Source organism: Oncorhynchus nerka, linkage group LG6 (genome assembly GCF_034236695.1).
Source record: "Oncorhynchus nerka isolate Pitt River linkage group LG6, Oner_Uvic_2.0, whole genome shotgun sequence".
NCBI classification, from domain to species: Eukaryota; Metazoa; Chordata; class Actinopteri; order Salmoniformes; family Salmonidae; genus Oncorhynchus; species Oncorhynchus nerka.
The window spans coordinates 69,857,402-69,874,466 of record NC_088401.1 but is presented as its reverse complement, the minus strand read 5'-3'; the positions used below and the strand labels follow the sequence as shown (position 1 = coordinate 69,874,466).

The window sequence follows — 17,065 nt, the reverse complement described above, 5'->3', positions numbered from 1 at the left end:
GTGAGTCCACCAGATCAGAGGCAGTAGGGATGACCAGGGATGTTCTCTTGATAAGTGTATGAATTAGACAATATTCCGGTCCTGCTAAGCATTCAAAATGTAATGAGTACTTTTGAGTGTCAGGGAAAATGTATGGAGTAAAAAGTAAGTAATTTTCTTTACGAATGTAGTGAAGTAAAAGTAGTCAAAAATATGAATAGTAAAGTACAGATATCCCAAACAAATGACTTAAGTAGTACTTTAAAGCATTACTCCTTAAGTACTTTACACCACTTCTTTTTGGAGTATTTGTACCAAAGATATTGGGTCTTTAAACAAACAAGTTCTCTTTAGCATACAGAGGAAGGGGTCTGCTGAGACGTATAACCATCAAAATTGGTTGTAGCCAAACTTCTAAGTAACTGACTTTATTTTAAGACAACCAAGTCCATGTGATGTTGTCCATGTGTGGTTCCTTAGAAGAAATGATTGAGAAAGACAAGCTAAGATATTTATTTTAAAAGTTAAAGAAACTGTTCTTGTTTTAATGAAAAGTTATTTCAAAATATATATATTTATGTTTAAGTTGAGGGACTGCAGAGAAGAATGGGAAACTCCCCAAATACAGGTGCCAAGCTTGTAGCGTCATACCCAAGAACACTCAAGGCTGCAATTGCTGCCAAAGGTGCTTCAACAAAGTACTGAGTAAATAACAATCTAACAAAAGATTATAGAAAAGCAAGTGACAATCTGTGGATAAAAATATAAGAATAAAGGTAACTGCAATTCTCATGTGTCCTTCTGATAGAGAAATTCTAAATTACTCTATGCTTTAATTGCCAAAACCAATTTCACACTCGTTTCTATTCATTAATGAGGTGTAAGTTCATTAATTATGCATGAAGTAGATCGAGACCAGTCTTAAAAGCCAGGTAAAGAGCGTTTAATTCCAGAGAGTATTAAATGCTTACACACATTACCACAGGTTATAAACTGAAAATGACGTCAGCGTTTTCCAAACGTTCCGTTTCACAAACAGAGGGCCCCTCTAATTCTCAAGCCTCCGCGTTATCAGCACGAAGTCAAGGCCAGTCAGCATAAATCAACATTCCCGACCATTTTGGAGATGGCCCGTTCCCACCACCTGGAGATTTGTACAACTGAATGAACTTAAAGAACAGACCTTCATTGTTACTAAACTTCCTGACTACATTATATACAATTGTGAAAGGGAGCAAGAGGGACAGTACATTATAGCATTTGGACTAGTCAGTTTCTGATTGTAATGTATACATAGTCATTTCAAACATATTTTCCTCTATAAAAATATAAGAATAAAGGTAACTGCAATTCTCATGTGTCCTTCTCAATTGCACATAATGTATCTAACAGCAAATTCAAATAGTCTGTATTAATAATAATCTATCAAATTCTATTTAAATGAAAATCTCATGAAGTGCTTAAAATACAACAAGGAGCACTGGGTATCAGCGCTTCTCTTGAATCGATTCTCTGTGGATATTAATAGTTATGCTATTCTCAGAAATGTGTGAGAAACAGAAATGATAACGGTTGAGGGGATTTTAGTTGTAAAGAAAACATTGAGCTCTGTGGTTTGCCATAGTTTTGACGAGTGTTCATAGTTAAAGTAGTTTTTATTTTAAAATAAGGCCAGTTAGAAAAGCTTTACATTCATTTTGAAAAAGGCAAACCGTTTTTAAAGGAATTCTTCCTAACATTACAATCCCTTTTCCAATATACTGTAGAATCCTTTCGGAGACAGCATTTTGTATACAGTAAGGCACAATGTTATTACAGGCATGACTACAGCATTTTTGACTGTGGACAAACAAAGGACAGGAAGAGATCCACTTCATTTTGGATCACCACAGAGGGCGGGTGAATGTTGTCCAGAGAATAATGGCAGGAGGTCATCTGCCAAACGTCGATGAGGACCAGAGGCAAGTCCCTGAAAATTTCCCTGAGTGCCATGTCGAGCTGCCAGGAGAGCCAGTCGCTGCCATACACATCCTTGTAGCCCGTGTTAGCTGACTTGATCACTACCAGAGTAGTGGGAGATCGGCTAAGGAGCGACGCCACAGCCCTACGGATGACGACCAGACGGTGTGCGTACATAGCCAGTGGGTACGTGGTGAAATGAGCCCATATGGTGAAGACGACTACAGAGTGTGCACCCCCTGCCATATCCTCCAACTCCCTGGCGATGTAGTGAAGGTCAGCCCAGGGGGTCTTGCTTGTCCGTATAGGTATCCCATGGGCCCGCCAGATAATACGGGTGTTGGACTGGGTGTCGACTGCCTCAAAGGGGCCCGATTTGCTTGATGTGTGAAGGTTCAGGCGTTTCAATGCTGCAAAAGGATCATAAGTTTAATGCAAATATATTAATTCCGACAAACAATGTGCTGGGATACGCATTAAAGAAAGTTATAAAAGTTTGCACTTCTGCCGTATACCATGACTTACATGGGTGTCTTTGCATTCAACAATACTAGTTACATAATTGCCTGGCCAAAGCTTTATTAACCCATGTAAACCCATTTGAACACGACTTGACTACAAACATATTAACATAATAAACTGATTACAAACTATCATACTTGGCACAATTTTCTCCAGGTAGTCGAACCACTGACGGAGAGTGGAGTCACCCATCATAAGGATCTGTTTGTCCTTCAGGCATCCAGATATCAGTTTAGCTGAGGGAAAGGATTTTGAGTCACACACCAGGGATGTCCAGTGATCCTGGAGGTAGAATCCAGCTGGTACTGAGGTGTGCAAACCAGGACGACATTTTGTTTGTGATCCTAGAGAGAAAAAATACTTTCAGGCCTATGTTAGAACATGGGGTTAATAGATAAGTGGGTTAATAATTAATCATATGCGTTAGGCTAAAGCATGTGATTAATTTGAAATGTTTTTATATATTCTCATTTTGACATTCATTGTGATAATCCCACAACTAATCATGTGATTAATTTAAATGTTTTTAGTGTCATCTATGAACATAAATAATTCAAAATGATTGTTTACTCAAAAGTGAAAGCTTGTTTATGTCGTCAAAACAAATTGTACTGGCAAAGGACTTGCATCACCTTGAAGCAACCATTGTGGTTGTTTTTATTTTATTTTTTCTGACAGTCAAAGCTGTGAGAAACACACACGGATGTCTCTGCAAAAGTCTTGTGAGTTGCAGTCAATTAACTAGGCCTATGTCAGACTTGGCTGTTGGTTCATAAGTTTAGCAAAGGAGAAGTAGTTTGGAACAACTTACGTATTTCAGTGTCCTGTTGCTGGACATCGATAGTTGAATCGTCACCTGGTACAATAATGTTCGTGGAACTGCAGAGAAGGAACTGTTAGTTTACAATCATTTCAAAACGTTGTAACCAAAAGTGTTTTGAGATTTTGTTCTTAGCACTGTTTACTACGTGGCTACTGTGCCATGTGTTTCAACATCTTTTCTGCAAGAAACTTTCATGTTTCCCACCAGAAATATATATATTATAATGGTTTCAATCACTAACGATTGAATGTGGGCTGGTCTGACCTAATTCCAATAAGGGAAATTTCCCCCAAAATTAAAATGTATTTAGGCATTTCCTACACATTCCCATTTTATGTCATTGTTATCTGACTATAGTGGTGAGCAAAATGGGGACGTACAATTTAATGACATCATAACATTGTATTCTTGAGATGACTAAAAGAGAATTCTACATAGTCATTTTCAGCATCAAATGGGAAACCTTCCAAGCAAATCAAACTAAGACATTACACATTATCATTAGCCTCTACAGGATTGATTGGTCCCACTCGAAACGTTTGAGCTAACATAGGCTAATGCACTTTGTCATTATGGGGTATTGTGTGTAGATGGGTCAGAAAACAAATCCATTTAATCCAATTTCAATTCAAGCTGTAACAAAACAATGTGGAATATGTCAAGGGGTATAAAAACTTTCTGAAGGCACTGTATCTACCTCTTTAGAAGGGTCGTCTCCACCTTGGAGAGTACTGCCTGGTAACCGCCCATGCTGTGGTAGGTCAAAGCATGGCAAGGCAGGGAAGATGGCCGACGACAGAACCAGGTCTCCCCAGTGACTGGCTCTCTGTACTCACAGCAACACTGTGACTCGTTCCCCACCAGCCTAGGACTTCTCTGGGCATTGCACATCACCGTTTCCTGCTTGCCACCCTCCTCAAAGTAGCCATGGAAGTAGACCTTATCTGGGTCCTGTTCCCTTTGCCTACACAGTACCTGCACGGCCTCACTAGAGTGCACTAGGCGGATGGACACCTTGGCAGGTCCGGGCCAATGCAGGGCCAGACGGGCAGTGTAGGTGCCATTAAAGTGGTCTGTTACAGCTCCATAAGTACTGGCCTTAAGTTCTGAGTTAAACAACTTGGCCTGAAAAAGTCCCTCCATAGGTTTTGATCCTGTTTTTAGTATCTCTAGCTATCAAAATCACATCTATAAACCCTCCAACTGTGTGGTTTGAATTGGGGTTGACAACAGAGAATGAGCACTTAGTGGGGTTTGTGGCCTCATCTGTGGATAAGGGGACAACAGGCGGTAATGACCATTGTAGCTCTGTGAGCAGAGATTCCCATTCCTCTTTACTTATTAAGGAGTCATTGGTTGGTGTAAATGTCCTGTTGGTGATTCCACTACAACTTGTGAAGCTAGTGTGGTTGTATTTGAGATGATTGGATGGTGACACATTCAGCAGGCACTGGTTGAATTGACATACCTAAAGTGAGACAATGAAAGAATCTGTTTATCACCAGACAAACGATTGGCCTAATTATATTGACTAAAGCCTAGAGGCACATATAAAGTGTACCTTAATAACTCTTGAGCTTAGTATAGCTGTCTTACCCCATCAAAACCACTAACACAGTGCATTCGGAAAGTATTCAGACGTCTGGACCTTTTCCACATTGACAAGTTACAGCCTTATTCTAAAATTGATTAAATTGTTTTTTCCCCTCATCAATCTACACAGACAATACCTCATAGTGACAAAGCAAAAACAGGTTTAGAAATTTTAGCAAATGTATTTAAACTAAAAACTAATATCACATTTACATAAGTATTCAGACACTTTTTACTCAGTACTTTTGTTGAAGCACCTTTGGCAGGGATTACAGCCTTGAGTATGATGCTAGAAGCTTGGCACACCTGTATTTGAGGAGATTCTCCCATTCTTCTCTGCAGATCCTCTCAAGCTCTGTCAGGTTGTATGGGGAGCATTGCTGCACAGCTATTTTCAGGTCTCTCCAGAGATGTTCGATCGGGTTCAAGTCCGGACTCTGGCTGGGCTACTCAGGGACATTCAGAGACTTGTCCCGAAGCCACTCCTGCGTTGTCTTGGCTGTGTGCTTAGGGTCATTGTCCTGTTGTAAGGTGAACCTTCACCCCAGTCTGAGGTCCTGAGCGCTCTAGAGCAGGTTTTCAACAAGGATCTCTTTACTTTGCTCCGTTCATCTTTCCCTTGATCCTGACTAGTCTCCCAGTCCCTGCTGCTGAAAAACATCTCCACACCATGATGCTGCCACCACCATGCCTTAAGGTAACCTTTATTTAACAATGCAAGTCAGTTAAAACAATTTCTTATTTGCAATGACGGCCTACCGGGGAACAGTGGGTTAACTGCCTTTTTCAAGGGCAGAACAGATTTTTACATTGTCAGCTCGGGAATTCAATCAAGCGACCTTTCGGTTACTGGCCCAACTCTCTAACCACTAGGCTACCTGTCACCTTAGGGATGGTGCCAAGTTTCCTCCAGACGTGACGCTTGGCATTCAGGCCAAAGAGTTCAATATTGGTTTCATCAGACCAGAGAATCTGTTTCACATGGTCTGAGAGTCTTTAGGTGCCTTTTGGCCAACTCCAAACGGGCTGTCATGCCTTTTGAGGAGTGGCTTCCATCTGGCCAATTTATCATATGGGCCCGAATGGTGGTGTGCTACAAAACTGGAGCAGAACTGGAGCTCTGTCAGAGTGACCATCGGGTTCTTGGTCATCTCCCTGACCAAGGCTCTTCTCCCCAGATTGCTCAGTTTGGCCGGGCTGACAGCTCTAGGAAGAGTCTTGATGGTTCCAAACTTCTTCCATTTAAGAATGAAGGCCACTGTGTTCTTGGGGACCTTCAATGCTGCAGATATTTTTTTGTAGGCTTCCCCAGATCTTTGCCTCAATACAATCCTGTCTCAGAGCTCTACGGACAATTCCTTCGACAACATGGCTTGGTTTTTGCTCTGACATACACTGTCAACTGTGGGACCTTGTATAGACAGGTGTGTGCCTTTCGAAATCATGTCCAATCAATTGATTTTACCACAGGTGGACTCCAATCAAGTTGAAGAAACATCTCAAGGGTGATCGACGGAAACAGGATACACCTGAGCTCAATTTCGAGTCTCATAGCAAAGGGTCTGAATACGTATATAAATAAGGTATTTCTGAGTTTTATTTTTTATTAATTTTCTAAAATATTATGAGGCATTGTGTGTAGATTCATGAGGATTTTTATTTATTTAATCAATTTTAGAATAAGGCTGTAACGTTACAAAATGTGGAAAAGGGGAAAGGATCTGAATACTTTCCGAATGCGCTGTATAATCTTGTATCAATAATGCTGTCGTAAACAATGTATAGCTTCAAAATGGTTAAAACAAAATAAAGGTTTAAAATGATCCTGTGGATGGCATGCCAGTCTTAACATCTGAAGCTCTGTCTATACATTTGGCATGGGTTCCATTTCAGAACTTACAAATAAAAAAGATAAATGCAGATCAATAGAATCAAAGCCAATATCAGTAGCTGCAGCAGTCTTCCCATCCTCCATATATCTGTTGGTAAATTAAAGAGAATGTCAAAGTGAACTCTAGCACAGTAATAATAAACAGTCACAATTATACCAATCTGAATGAAAATGTGTAAATTAATAGAATGGATATATAGTGTAGGTCAGGTTTATTCTCAGAGGGGAAGATGCATTTATCTAGTTCTCAACAGAATTAATGGGGCAAATCAACAACATGCTTTGTTTCCTACTCGGACTCTGGAGAGAAGTTCACTGCTAGAGAGAAACACATGAGGATGGTGGACGCTAAAGTTAGCTATCTAGATAGCTAGATATTGACTGCATGTATTGTTTTTTCAACTTGCTGCTTGACTGGTCACACTTTCAGTTCTGTTTGGTAAAGCCTACCACTCTTGTTCGTGATGAAAATAGAGAGCTGCTAATTCAACAGTTGTTGCTAGCCTGCATGAAGCTATATACTGCAGCTCGTGCTCGCACTGGAGGAGACGCAGATGGGCACAGTCTGGAGGCTCAATAGAGAGCAATAGTAATTGTAGGCCCTAACTCCGCCATGGTTCATTAGCCAAAGCCTATAGGGAAATTAATTGTTTAGATAAATGCCACAAATAAGGTCTGAGGTAAACACAGGCTTTGGAGATAATCAGCTAACGTAAGTTTTTGTAAATCTTGACTCATTTATGTAATCCAAAAATCACTTAAAACAGAAAGGTTTCATACTTCATAAAGGTCATGGTAACTGAATGTTATTGTTGTTCATTTTCTCGATATCTAAAGGCAAAACCTAGATTTGAGCTAATGTCATAATAGCTGAAACTGTAATTACTACAGTGAAAGTGTCAAAGTGGGCCTCCCGAGTGGTGCAGCGGTACTAAGTCACTGCATCACAATGCTTGAGGTGTCACTACTGACCCGGGTTCGATCCTAGGCTGTGTCACAGACTGCCGTGACCGGGAGACCCATGAGGTGGTGTACAATATGCCCAGAGTCGTCCAGGTTAGGGGAAGGTTTGTCTGGGCGGATTTCCTTGTCCTAGCGACTCCTTGTGGCGGGCCGGGCACCTGCAAGAAGACTTCAGTCGCCAGGTGTACAGTGTTTCCTTCGACACATTGGTGTGGCTGGCTTCCGGGTTAAGCGAGCAGTTTGTCAAGAAGCAGTGCGGCTTGGCAGGGTCGTGTTTCGGAGGACGCATGGCTCTCCACTTTTGCCTCTCCCGAGACTGTATGGGGAGTTGCAACGATGGGACAAGACTGAAACTACCAATTGGATATCACGAAAAACAGGTAAAAGCACACAAAAAAGTGACAGGTTTTTATTTGATCAAAAACAACTTTATATTGAAGGCTACCATTTGTTTTGTAACAGAGGGGGTTAAATATAAGCCTCGCGGTCTGGCTGTCAGACCTCATCATTACGGACATATCCAAGTAAATACCAATAGAACAAAGCTCAAATAAACAAAAATGCAGCTTGTGTGTCATTCCAGGTGCAATGTTTGACATGACTGTGGAAGCTGAAATTTGCTAGCTAACAAGTGACACGAACGTTAGCAAAGATACTGGTAAGATATCTCAATATATCTCATCAGCGTCGTTTCCAATGGGAGAAAACTAAGCATAGTGTGCAGAACAAGCAAGGGGGTGGACAGAGCCAAGCAAGAGTTAGCGAGATCCTATTGGCATGTTTTAGCATCTACATGCATATTTCCATCAGGGAACGCCTTCTCTCTGAAGTGCACATGTGCAATAACTCAATTTGCCCTTGTACTTCTGTCATGATGTTGGCCTGTTTGTAAAGTTTATGACCCTCCATAAATACTTTCCCCCTTTCCTCTCTACAGTGTGACTCTTGGAAACTTGGTTAACATAGTCGGGTAACATCAAAAGGGTTGTGAACAGAACCATATTTCGGTAATTCAACCAGTTTTAAAATATGCGTTGGTATTAAACAATATGATATCAGATCAGTTGTCATCTGAGACATTTTTACTGATAATAGGACGACAAACTGTATCTTGGAAAGTCTACACATAGTTATCAGATTAACATTGAATTGTTGTGCAATTTAAATGTTTAAATATGAAACTATTTGTGAACAGATGAAATGTAATTTTAGCTTCTAAATGAGAGAATTGGTTTTCATAAGTGAACTAGCCTCAACTCAGTGGCCCCGCCCATGTGATCAGACATTAGTTGTGAGCTATGAAACACGCCCTTCTCTCCCTACTCTACATAAGCCCTTCACGAAAATGTTACATTTGTGTTCCCGATGATGTGAGGACGGCTGTCCAGATGTTAAAAGGGCTGATATCAACTACAGAACTGAGACAACAACCTAACGAAATTAGCATCGTGTTCCAGACGCCGTGAGGGCTGCTGTCCAGAAGTTAAAAGGGGCAAATTTCAACGTGGAGGTGACGATCGACACATTGAAGACATGATTTTTAACTATACTAGCCAGAATATAGCATGAGCATATAATATGGCAACTTGGTATGAACTTTGAACTCTTATTCACTAAAGAAGTGATACTTCCTAGCCGTTGAGTTAGCAGCAGCAGCTGTAAACACAGGCTTAGAAAGGACGGACAAAGTTTGTTCTACCACACGGCGACGGTACTACAATGTATCCACTCTACCACCAGACATTCTTCAGAGGACAAGAGATCCCTGCTGGGCAACCCGGCCTTCCATCTACGACCAACCTATTGAAGTGCAGCTCACAGTAAACATTTCTTGTATTATTCTTTTTCAAATGGTCGGTTATTTACGATAGCATGGCTTCAAGGTCTGATAGAGCCCCAAACCCTTTGTTCCTCAGTCTTCCCGCGCTTTCATTTCACCCAACCCCATTTCTTGTGTAACCAGCAGTCATATCTGTTCCGTCCGCTAGAGACGTCGTTTTGCATGACCTAATTAGTAATCAATGTATGACCCATCCTGCGTATATGTAATTCTGTGCGATTGTTTAGGTATTTAATAAATAAGGTGGTGGACCGGACAGACATGCAAGCATACATTGGTCTCTTGATTTTGGCTGGTGTTTACAGATCCAGAAACAAATCTACCACCAGTTTATGGGATGCAGAGTCTGGTCGGGTAATTCTTTGTGCCACTATGTCACTCCAGACATTTCATGCGTTGTCACGGGTGATTCGTCGACAATCGTGGTACAAGACGAGGCCGCCGTCAACAAGACAAGCTGGCAGTGATCAAAGAGGTTTGGCAGAAGTGGGTGGAGAGCCTGCTACTCATCTATAACCCAAGTCTAGACATCACAGTGGAAAGCATCTGGTCACTTTTAGGGGACGCTGCCCATTCAAACAGGACATGAGTAAACCATCTAAATATGGAATAAAGATATGGGCAGCATGTGATGCCAGGACAAGTTATGCCTGGAGCATGCAAGTTTACACCGGGAAATCTGCTGACTGTGTTCCCGATAGGAACCAGGGGAAGCGGGTGGTCCTGGAAATGACTGCACGTCTCCAGGGGAACAACATCACGTGACACTTAACCTCAAATGCTCTTGGTCAGGAGCTGCTCCGAAAATAAATTACCAAGTTCGGGACGGTCAGAAGGAACAAGCCTGCGTTGCTTCCTGCCTTACTCACTGCCAAGGACAGGGATCTTTTTCCTGTACATTTGCCTTCACAGATACACACACTTGTGTCCTACTGCCCAAAGAAAAATAAGAATGTGCTCCTGATGACAACTATGCACAGGGATGCCGCTGTGAGTACCAGAGAGGACAAGAAGCCCAATGCCGTCCTGGATTAACCTTGATAAGGTCTAACTTTTTTTTATCTCATGTACTTTTTTTTCTACTACCAGATTGCTTTTTCTGCACCATAAAAACAAGACATGTTGTTTGGTGAAATGCTTATTGAAGTTGTGAACAACATGGAGTCAATTCTATTCATTTGAATATGTAAATATGTTTTAGATGTGATAAATTAAAACGCTTTGATGCAATTTTTCACGTTATTATGCAAGACATGAAGTATCACTTGTACATACTCATTTTTTTATTTACTGATTGTTGCACTTTTGCAGGTTACTGGCACATACTCTTGTAAGAGGATGCCGGTACGTTGGACAATGGAGGGGTTCTTCAATATCCTAGATGTATCAGTCTACAACGTGTTTGTGGTGTGGATCGAGGTGAATCCAGGCTTGAAGCAGTGGAAATTCTTCAAGGGGAGACTATTCCTAGAAGAGTTGGGGAAAACCATGGTGGCAGCCCTCATTCAAAGGCGCCAACACCTTCCTCTGCTGGATTGGTGAGAGATATACAAGGGCCAGAAGCAAGATCTATGGCCGCAAGAGACAGAAGCAAAAGGAAGAGGTGCAATCTGTGTGCACCAAGAGATGTCAAAACGAGCATTATGTACCATAAATGCAGTGCATATATTTGCAAGGCACATGTAACAACCACCACGTATTGTTCAACATGTGCATGAGAACACATAAAATGTAACCACCATTGATTTACAGATTGTTAGTTGTTATTGTTAGTAATACTGTTATTGTTACTGTTCTTTAAAACCAGTTAGGGCTAGGCAGAATACTGCCCCCTTTGGATGAATTGCGTGCCCATAGTAAACTGAAAAGAAATGTCCAAAATTGCTAATATATGCATATAATAATAATTGGATAGAAAACTCTAAAGCTTCTAAAACCGTTTGAATTATGTCTGTAAGTATAACAGAACTCACAGGGCAGGCAATCTCCCAAACTAATTTTTGGAGTACTAAAAGTTGGGGCAACTTTGACGTCATCGCCCCACCCTTCCCAACCAGCTATGGATCTGGAGACACTTTCTATGTCTTCCACTAGATGTCCTCATTCAGTACAGCGTTTAATTGTGCAAATCCCGTGAGCTTTGACCCTTTGCGAGGCGAAAGAGTGGATGTCGCGAGAAAATACATGGGGCAAGAGCGCACGTTGGGAACAGATCTGTCTTTGTTCCAGCTTGCCTCAGAAGAAGCACGATTGTCTAGTAGACTTGAGAATCGTTTTGTACGTTTAAAACATCCTAAAGCTTGATTCTGCACTTAGTTTGACCAGTTTAGTCGACATATGTAATTTTGAAGTTTTGATGCACAACTGTTCGGGACCAGAAGTAATTTTTGGTAGCATTTCAAGTGGAACTCGTAGCATATGCTAATACAAAGACACATGACTTGAAACCAAACGATGTATTGGGTAAGTATGACTCCTTCCACTACATTCTATTTGGAATTTGTCTGCGTTGTCGTGACCGCTCTTTCCTGTGGATTTCTCAACAAAGCGACAAACAAACGGAGGTATTTTGGATATAAAAATAATCTTTATGGAACAAAATGAACATTTGTCTCGTGAGTGAAAACATCCGAAGATCAAAGGTAAACGATTAATTTGATTGCTTTTCTGATTTGTGACCAAGCTTCCTGATGCTAAGTGTACTTAATGTTTTGTCGTGCGATCGATAAACTTACAAACGCTTGGATTGCTTTCGCTGTAAAGCATAATTTCAAAATCTGACATGACAGGTGGATTAACAAAAGGCTAAGCTGTGTTTTCCTATATTGCACATGTGATTTCATGAATATAAATATTTGTAGTAATATTTATTGAACGTAGCGCTATGCTATTTTAGCGGTTGTTGATGACACTTATCCCGATAGGGGGATTGCAGCCATAACAAGTTAAACAATTTAAAGGCATTGCTACCAAATACTAATTGAGTGCATGTAAACTTCTGACCCACTGGGAATGTGATGAAAGAAATAAAAGCTGAAATAAATCATTCTCTACAACTATTCTGACATTTCACATTCTTAAAATATTATTAAAGATCATTAACTGACCTACGACAGGGAATCTTTACTAGGGTTAAATGTCAGGAATTGTGGAAAAACTGATTTTAAATGTATTTGGCCAAGATGTATATAAACGTCTGACTTCAAATGTATTTTTTAACCAAACCCATTCAACATTCTGGCAACATTGACATCCTCTGGGAGAAAACAGTTGATGATGAGATGGCGGCCCAGAAAATAATGGGTACACTGAACCAGTAAGAATTATAAACGTACTACTACACACTAAGTGTACAAACCATTAGGCACACCTTCCTAATATGGAGTTGCATTCCCTTTTGCCTTCAGAAACGCTTTGATTTGTTGGGGCAATAACTCTACAAGGTGTCGAAAGCGTTCCACATGGATGCTAGCCCATGTTGACTCAAATGCTTCCCACAGTTTTCTGGATATCCTTTGGGTGGTGGTGGACCATTCTTGATACACACAATAAACTGTTGTCATGACTGTCTTGATCAGGTCAGGTTACAGGAGACCACAACCCTACAGATTATCTCTCAACCCCAACAGAGGAGGAGAGATCTAGGGGTCTGAAGACGTGGGGGGTTTTATGGCCCCTGGTAAATCTCAGGCCACAGACAAATTCCTTTGTCCTGTCACTATGAAGAACCATCCTCAGAACATTAAACATGAAATAAAAGGGACTTTGGAACAATGGTTTCCGTCAGCCACAACGGAGATCAGCCACAACGGAGATCAATGGCACCCAGAAACTGGTCTGGAGAGAACCACCCCTGTAGAATTTCTGAGGAAAGCCAGTGGGTAGGTGGGGTCTACTGAATGCTATGAGCTAGGGCATAAGTACCCGTATTGAGTAGCTTGGATGAAAGGTGCCCAGAGTAAACGGGCCTGCTCCTCAGTCCCAGTTGCATATTATTATTAGTATTGATTAGAAACCACTCTGAAGTTTCTAAAACTGTTTGAACGATGATTGCACCATCTAAACCGATGTGAAATATATATTTTCCATGACCAAATAGATTGTATTTTCAGCTGTTTGAAGCTGGTGTAGAAAACTGAAAGTAAAGGATGCAAGTAAAGGATGCAAAAACAAAAATAGCGTACGTAGAGCAGATCTACCGCTTCTTAGACTTGCATTCATTGAGAAAGAAATGTGAGTATTGCAGCTTTAACGTATATAGTTTGATAACTACTAAACACTTCATTTCTAGATGTTTTTTCAATCATAAATGTATCAATTTGACATCAATATATGTTGGAAGGTAAAACCAAATCCTATATGGATGTGGCAGTAAATACTACATCATTATTTTCCATCAGCCAGTGTGCTTCAATAGGACAAAGTTGAAAGAATCACTCTATAGGGCTCCTGAGTGGCGCGGTGGTCTAAGGCACTGCATCTCTGTGCTAGAGTTGTCACTACACACCCTGGTTTGATTCTAGACTGTGTGCACAATTGACATTTGTATCTTGTTTTTTTGTATTATAACTTTTTTTTATTACCAAATATCGAACCTATAATTATCCTATGTATTGGTGACTAAATGTTGACATGGTACTTCACAAAAACAATACAAAAATAAAATAAACTGTAGCTGGCTCGACGCCATTGTTTATTATGTATGTATATTGGCACTATTCCATTTTGGTTCAATATTTATCAGTTTGGAGCAGTTTTATTATGTGAAATGTACTGTTAACAAATGACAAGAAAATCATATCAAATGTAATGTGAATATTGCATTGTAAAAAGCAGACGTATGCAAATTGAAAGAGTGATTTGGTGCAGTGAATTTGTGAATTTGTTTGTTGTACTCAGTCAATTGAAAATGTGCTTAAGAGTTTTGAAACGTGCCATTTTGATGATCTGTTTAGACTTGTGCTTAGAGTTGTGAAAATGTACCACACTTGTGAAAATTTCACGAAAGTGAATGGTGAAAAAAAGGGTCAAACTGAAATGTCCCCAAGAAAGAGAATCTTATCAATGTACTGTAAAAATTACACCCTGGAGCTGTTTTCTGTAAAGCCTACTCAAAGGTTCCTCCTTGCCACTCCTATGGCTACAACCAAAGCTAGTCTACAGGCACGGTTTGCACCAAACCTTGTTCATTGGAACATGGATGTCTAATCTATGGAAGCCTGTTCCTGTTGTCCACCGGGGCATTTCACTCTTCTTTCTAAACTGGCTCTAACCAGAATAGAAAGAAGAGTGGGAGGCCCCGGTGCACAATTGAGCAAGAGGACAAGGACATTAGTGTGTCTAGTTTGAGAACCAGATGCCTCACAAGTCCTCAACTGGCAGAATCATTAAATAGTACCCACAAAACACCAGTCTCAACGTCAACAGTGAAGAGGCGACTCCGGGATGCTGGCCTTCTAGGCAGAGTTCCTCTGTCCAGTGTGTGTTCTTTTGCCCATCTTAATCTTTTATTTTTATTTGCCAGTCTGAGATATGGCTTTTTCTTTGCAACTCTGCCTAGAAGGCCAGCATTCCGGAGTCGCCTCTTCACTGTTGAGACTGGTGTTTTGTGGGTACTATTTAATGATGCTGCCAGTTGAGGACTTGTGAGGCATCTGGTTCTCAAACTAGACACACTAATGTCCTTGTCCTCTTGCTCAATTGTGCACCGGGGCCTCCCACTCTTCTTTCTATTCTGGTTAGAGCCAGTTTGCGCTATTCTATGAAGGGAGTAGTACACAGGGTTGTACGAGATCTTCAGTTTCTTGGCAGCCTTCATTTCTCAGAACAAGAGTAGACTGACGAGTTCCAGAAGAAAGTTTTGTTTCTGGCTATTTTGAGCCTGTAATCAAACCCACAAATGCTGATGCTCCAGATACTCAACCAGTCTAAAGAAGGCCAGTATTATTGCTTCTTTAAGCAGAATAACAGTTTTCAGGTGTGATAACCCTTTTTGCAATTATGTTTTCTAATGATCAATTAGCCTTTAAAAATGATAAACTTGGATTAGCTAACACAACGTTCCATTGGAAACAGGAGTGATGGTTGCTGATAATGGGCCCCTGTATGCCTATGTAGATATTCCATAACAAATCTGTTGTTTCCAGCTACAATAGTCATTTACAACATTAACAATGTCTACACTGTATTTCAGATCAATTTGATGTTATTTTAATGGACAAAAAACGTTATTGTCTTTCAAAAACAAGGACATTTCTAAGTGACCCCAAACTTTTAAACTGCGGTGTACATTAAACACAGACAAATCAAGTTTGATGCACTGGGTTATTAAAGTAATCCAATAATGAATCATCTATTTTTACATCACCTGATTACATTCCTTTTGCTGGTAAAGTACTTTATTACAGTTTCAGGGTTTTTGCAAACAAATTATACATACGTTAAACCAGTTACTCCCCAACACTGTTGACAGGAATAAATACTCAGACACTTCTACCTGAAGCAAGTAATGAGGTCTCTGTAAATGTAGCCTATTGGGAAGGCTGTGCTGCAGCTGGTGCATGTTGGGATGTGTCCTTGCCACTCCAGCATAGCTGTAACGCATTTGCACTTCAAAAAGACTCATTCAAACTTGCTTTCTAGTCGGCAACGACCATGTCATAATGAAAGATGATGTTCAAACACTATGCTGGGTTTGTTTGAATACATGACGCTTTGACATGTGTTACAGCCAAAGCGTCCTACTTCTGACAGTCAAACGCTGTCGTTAAATCAAACTAGAGCATCATAAATAGTCAGCAAATAATCAAAAGGTGTTAATAGGCTGAGAGTTTGTTCTTATTTAAAGGATTTTTCAATCCAAGAGTGATATTTTGCCTTATTGATCACCAAAATACAAAGTGTACGAAATACCTTCAAAATTGTCACTATAGGCTCTTATGCTCTTTTGTATATGGGCTGAACCATGATTGACAATCCATATAGGCCTACTGAAGTAAATAATAACAATAATAATGAAAACATAATGATGCATTACATACATTAACCTAATATTCATATAGGTCTGATAATGGCACTGCTTTAGCGAAGACTAAGCCACCATAATTGTTATTTTGCAATTATGTAATAAATTACATAACACATGATATTTCCTGTATGGGGAACAAGATGAGGGGAACACATCTCGACAATCTGGTACAAAAAAAAGTAAAGGACTGAGTAGCCTATATACTCGGAAAAGGAAAGTCGTTTGCTAAGTTTCAATGAACTTGTCCAGTGATTTTGTTTTGACGACATTTAGAAAAGTCGTATAGAAAAATATTCGACAATTGCCAGCCAGCTACGGTGCATTTCCATTTAAACATCGTGTGTCGTAGTAGCTGTCTTTTATCGGTGCAATAAAATACAGACAATTCATTCATCAATTAAATTGCAGGTGAACATAGGCCTATGTAGGACCAAAGTGACAAATATGGTGATTGAAAATAATTGAAAT

General features: G+C 40.3%; 1 protein-coding gene across 1 annotated transcript in view; it reads right to left on the bottom strand.

Moving 5' to 3' along the window:
- Window positions 1–906: 906 nt before the first annotated feature.
- LOC135572079 (NXPE family member 3-like) overlaps window positions 907–17,065 on the bottom strand; it is a 22,014-nt gene continuing 5,855 nt past the window's right edge. Inside the window, 5 exon segments of the mRNA XM_065019087.1 lie at window positions 907–2,348; window positions 2,598–2,804; window positions 3,272–3,339; window positions 3,981–4,418; window positions 4,420–4,751. Coding sequence (XP_064875159.1) covers window positions 1,804–2,348; window positions 2,598–2,804; window positions 3,272–3,339; window positions 3,981–4,418; window positions 4,420–4,751 — 1,590 coding nt within the window. The 3' untranslated portion in view covers window positions 907–1,803.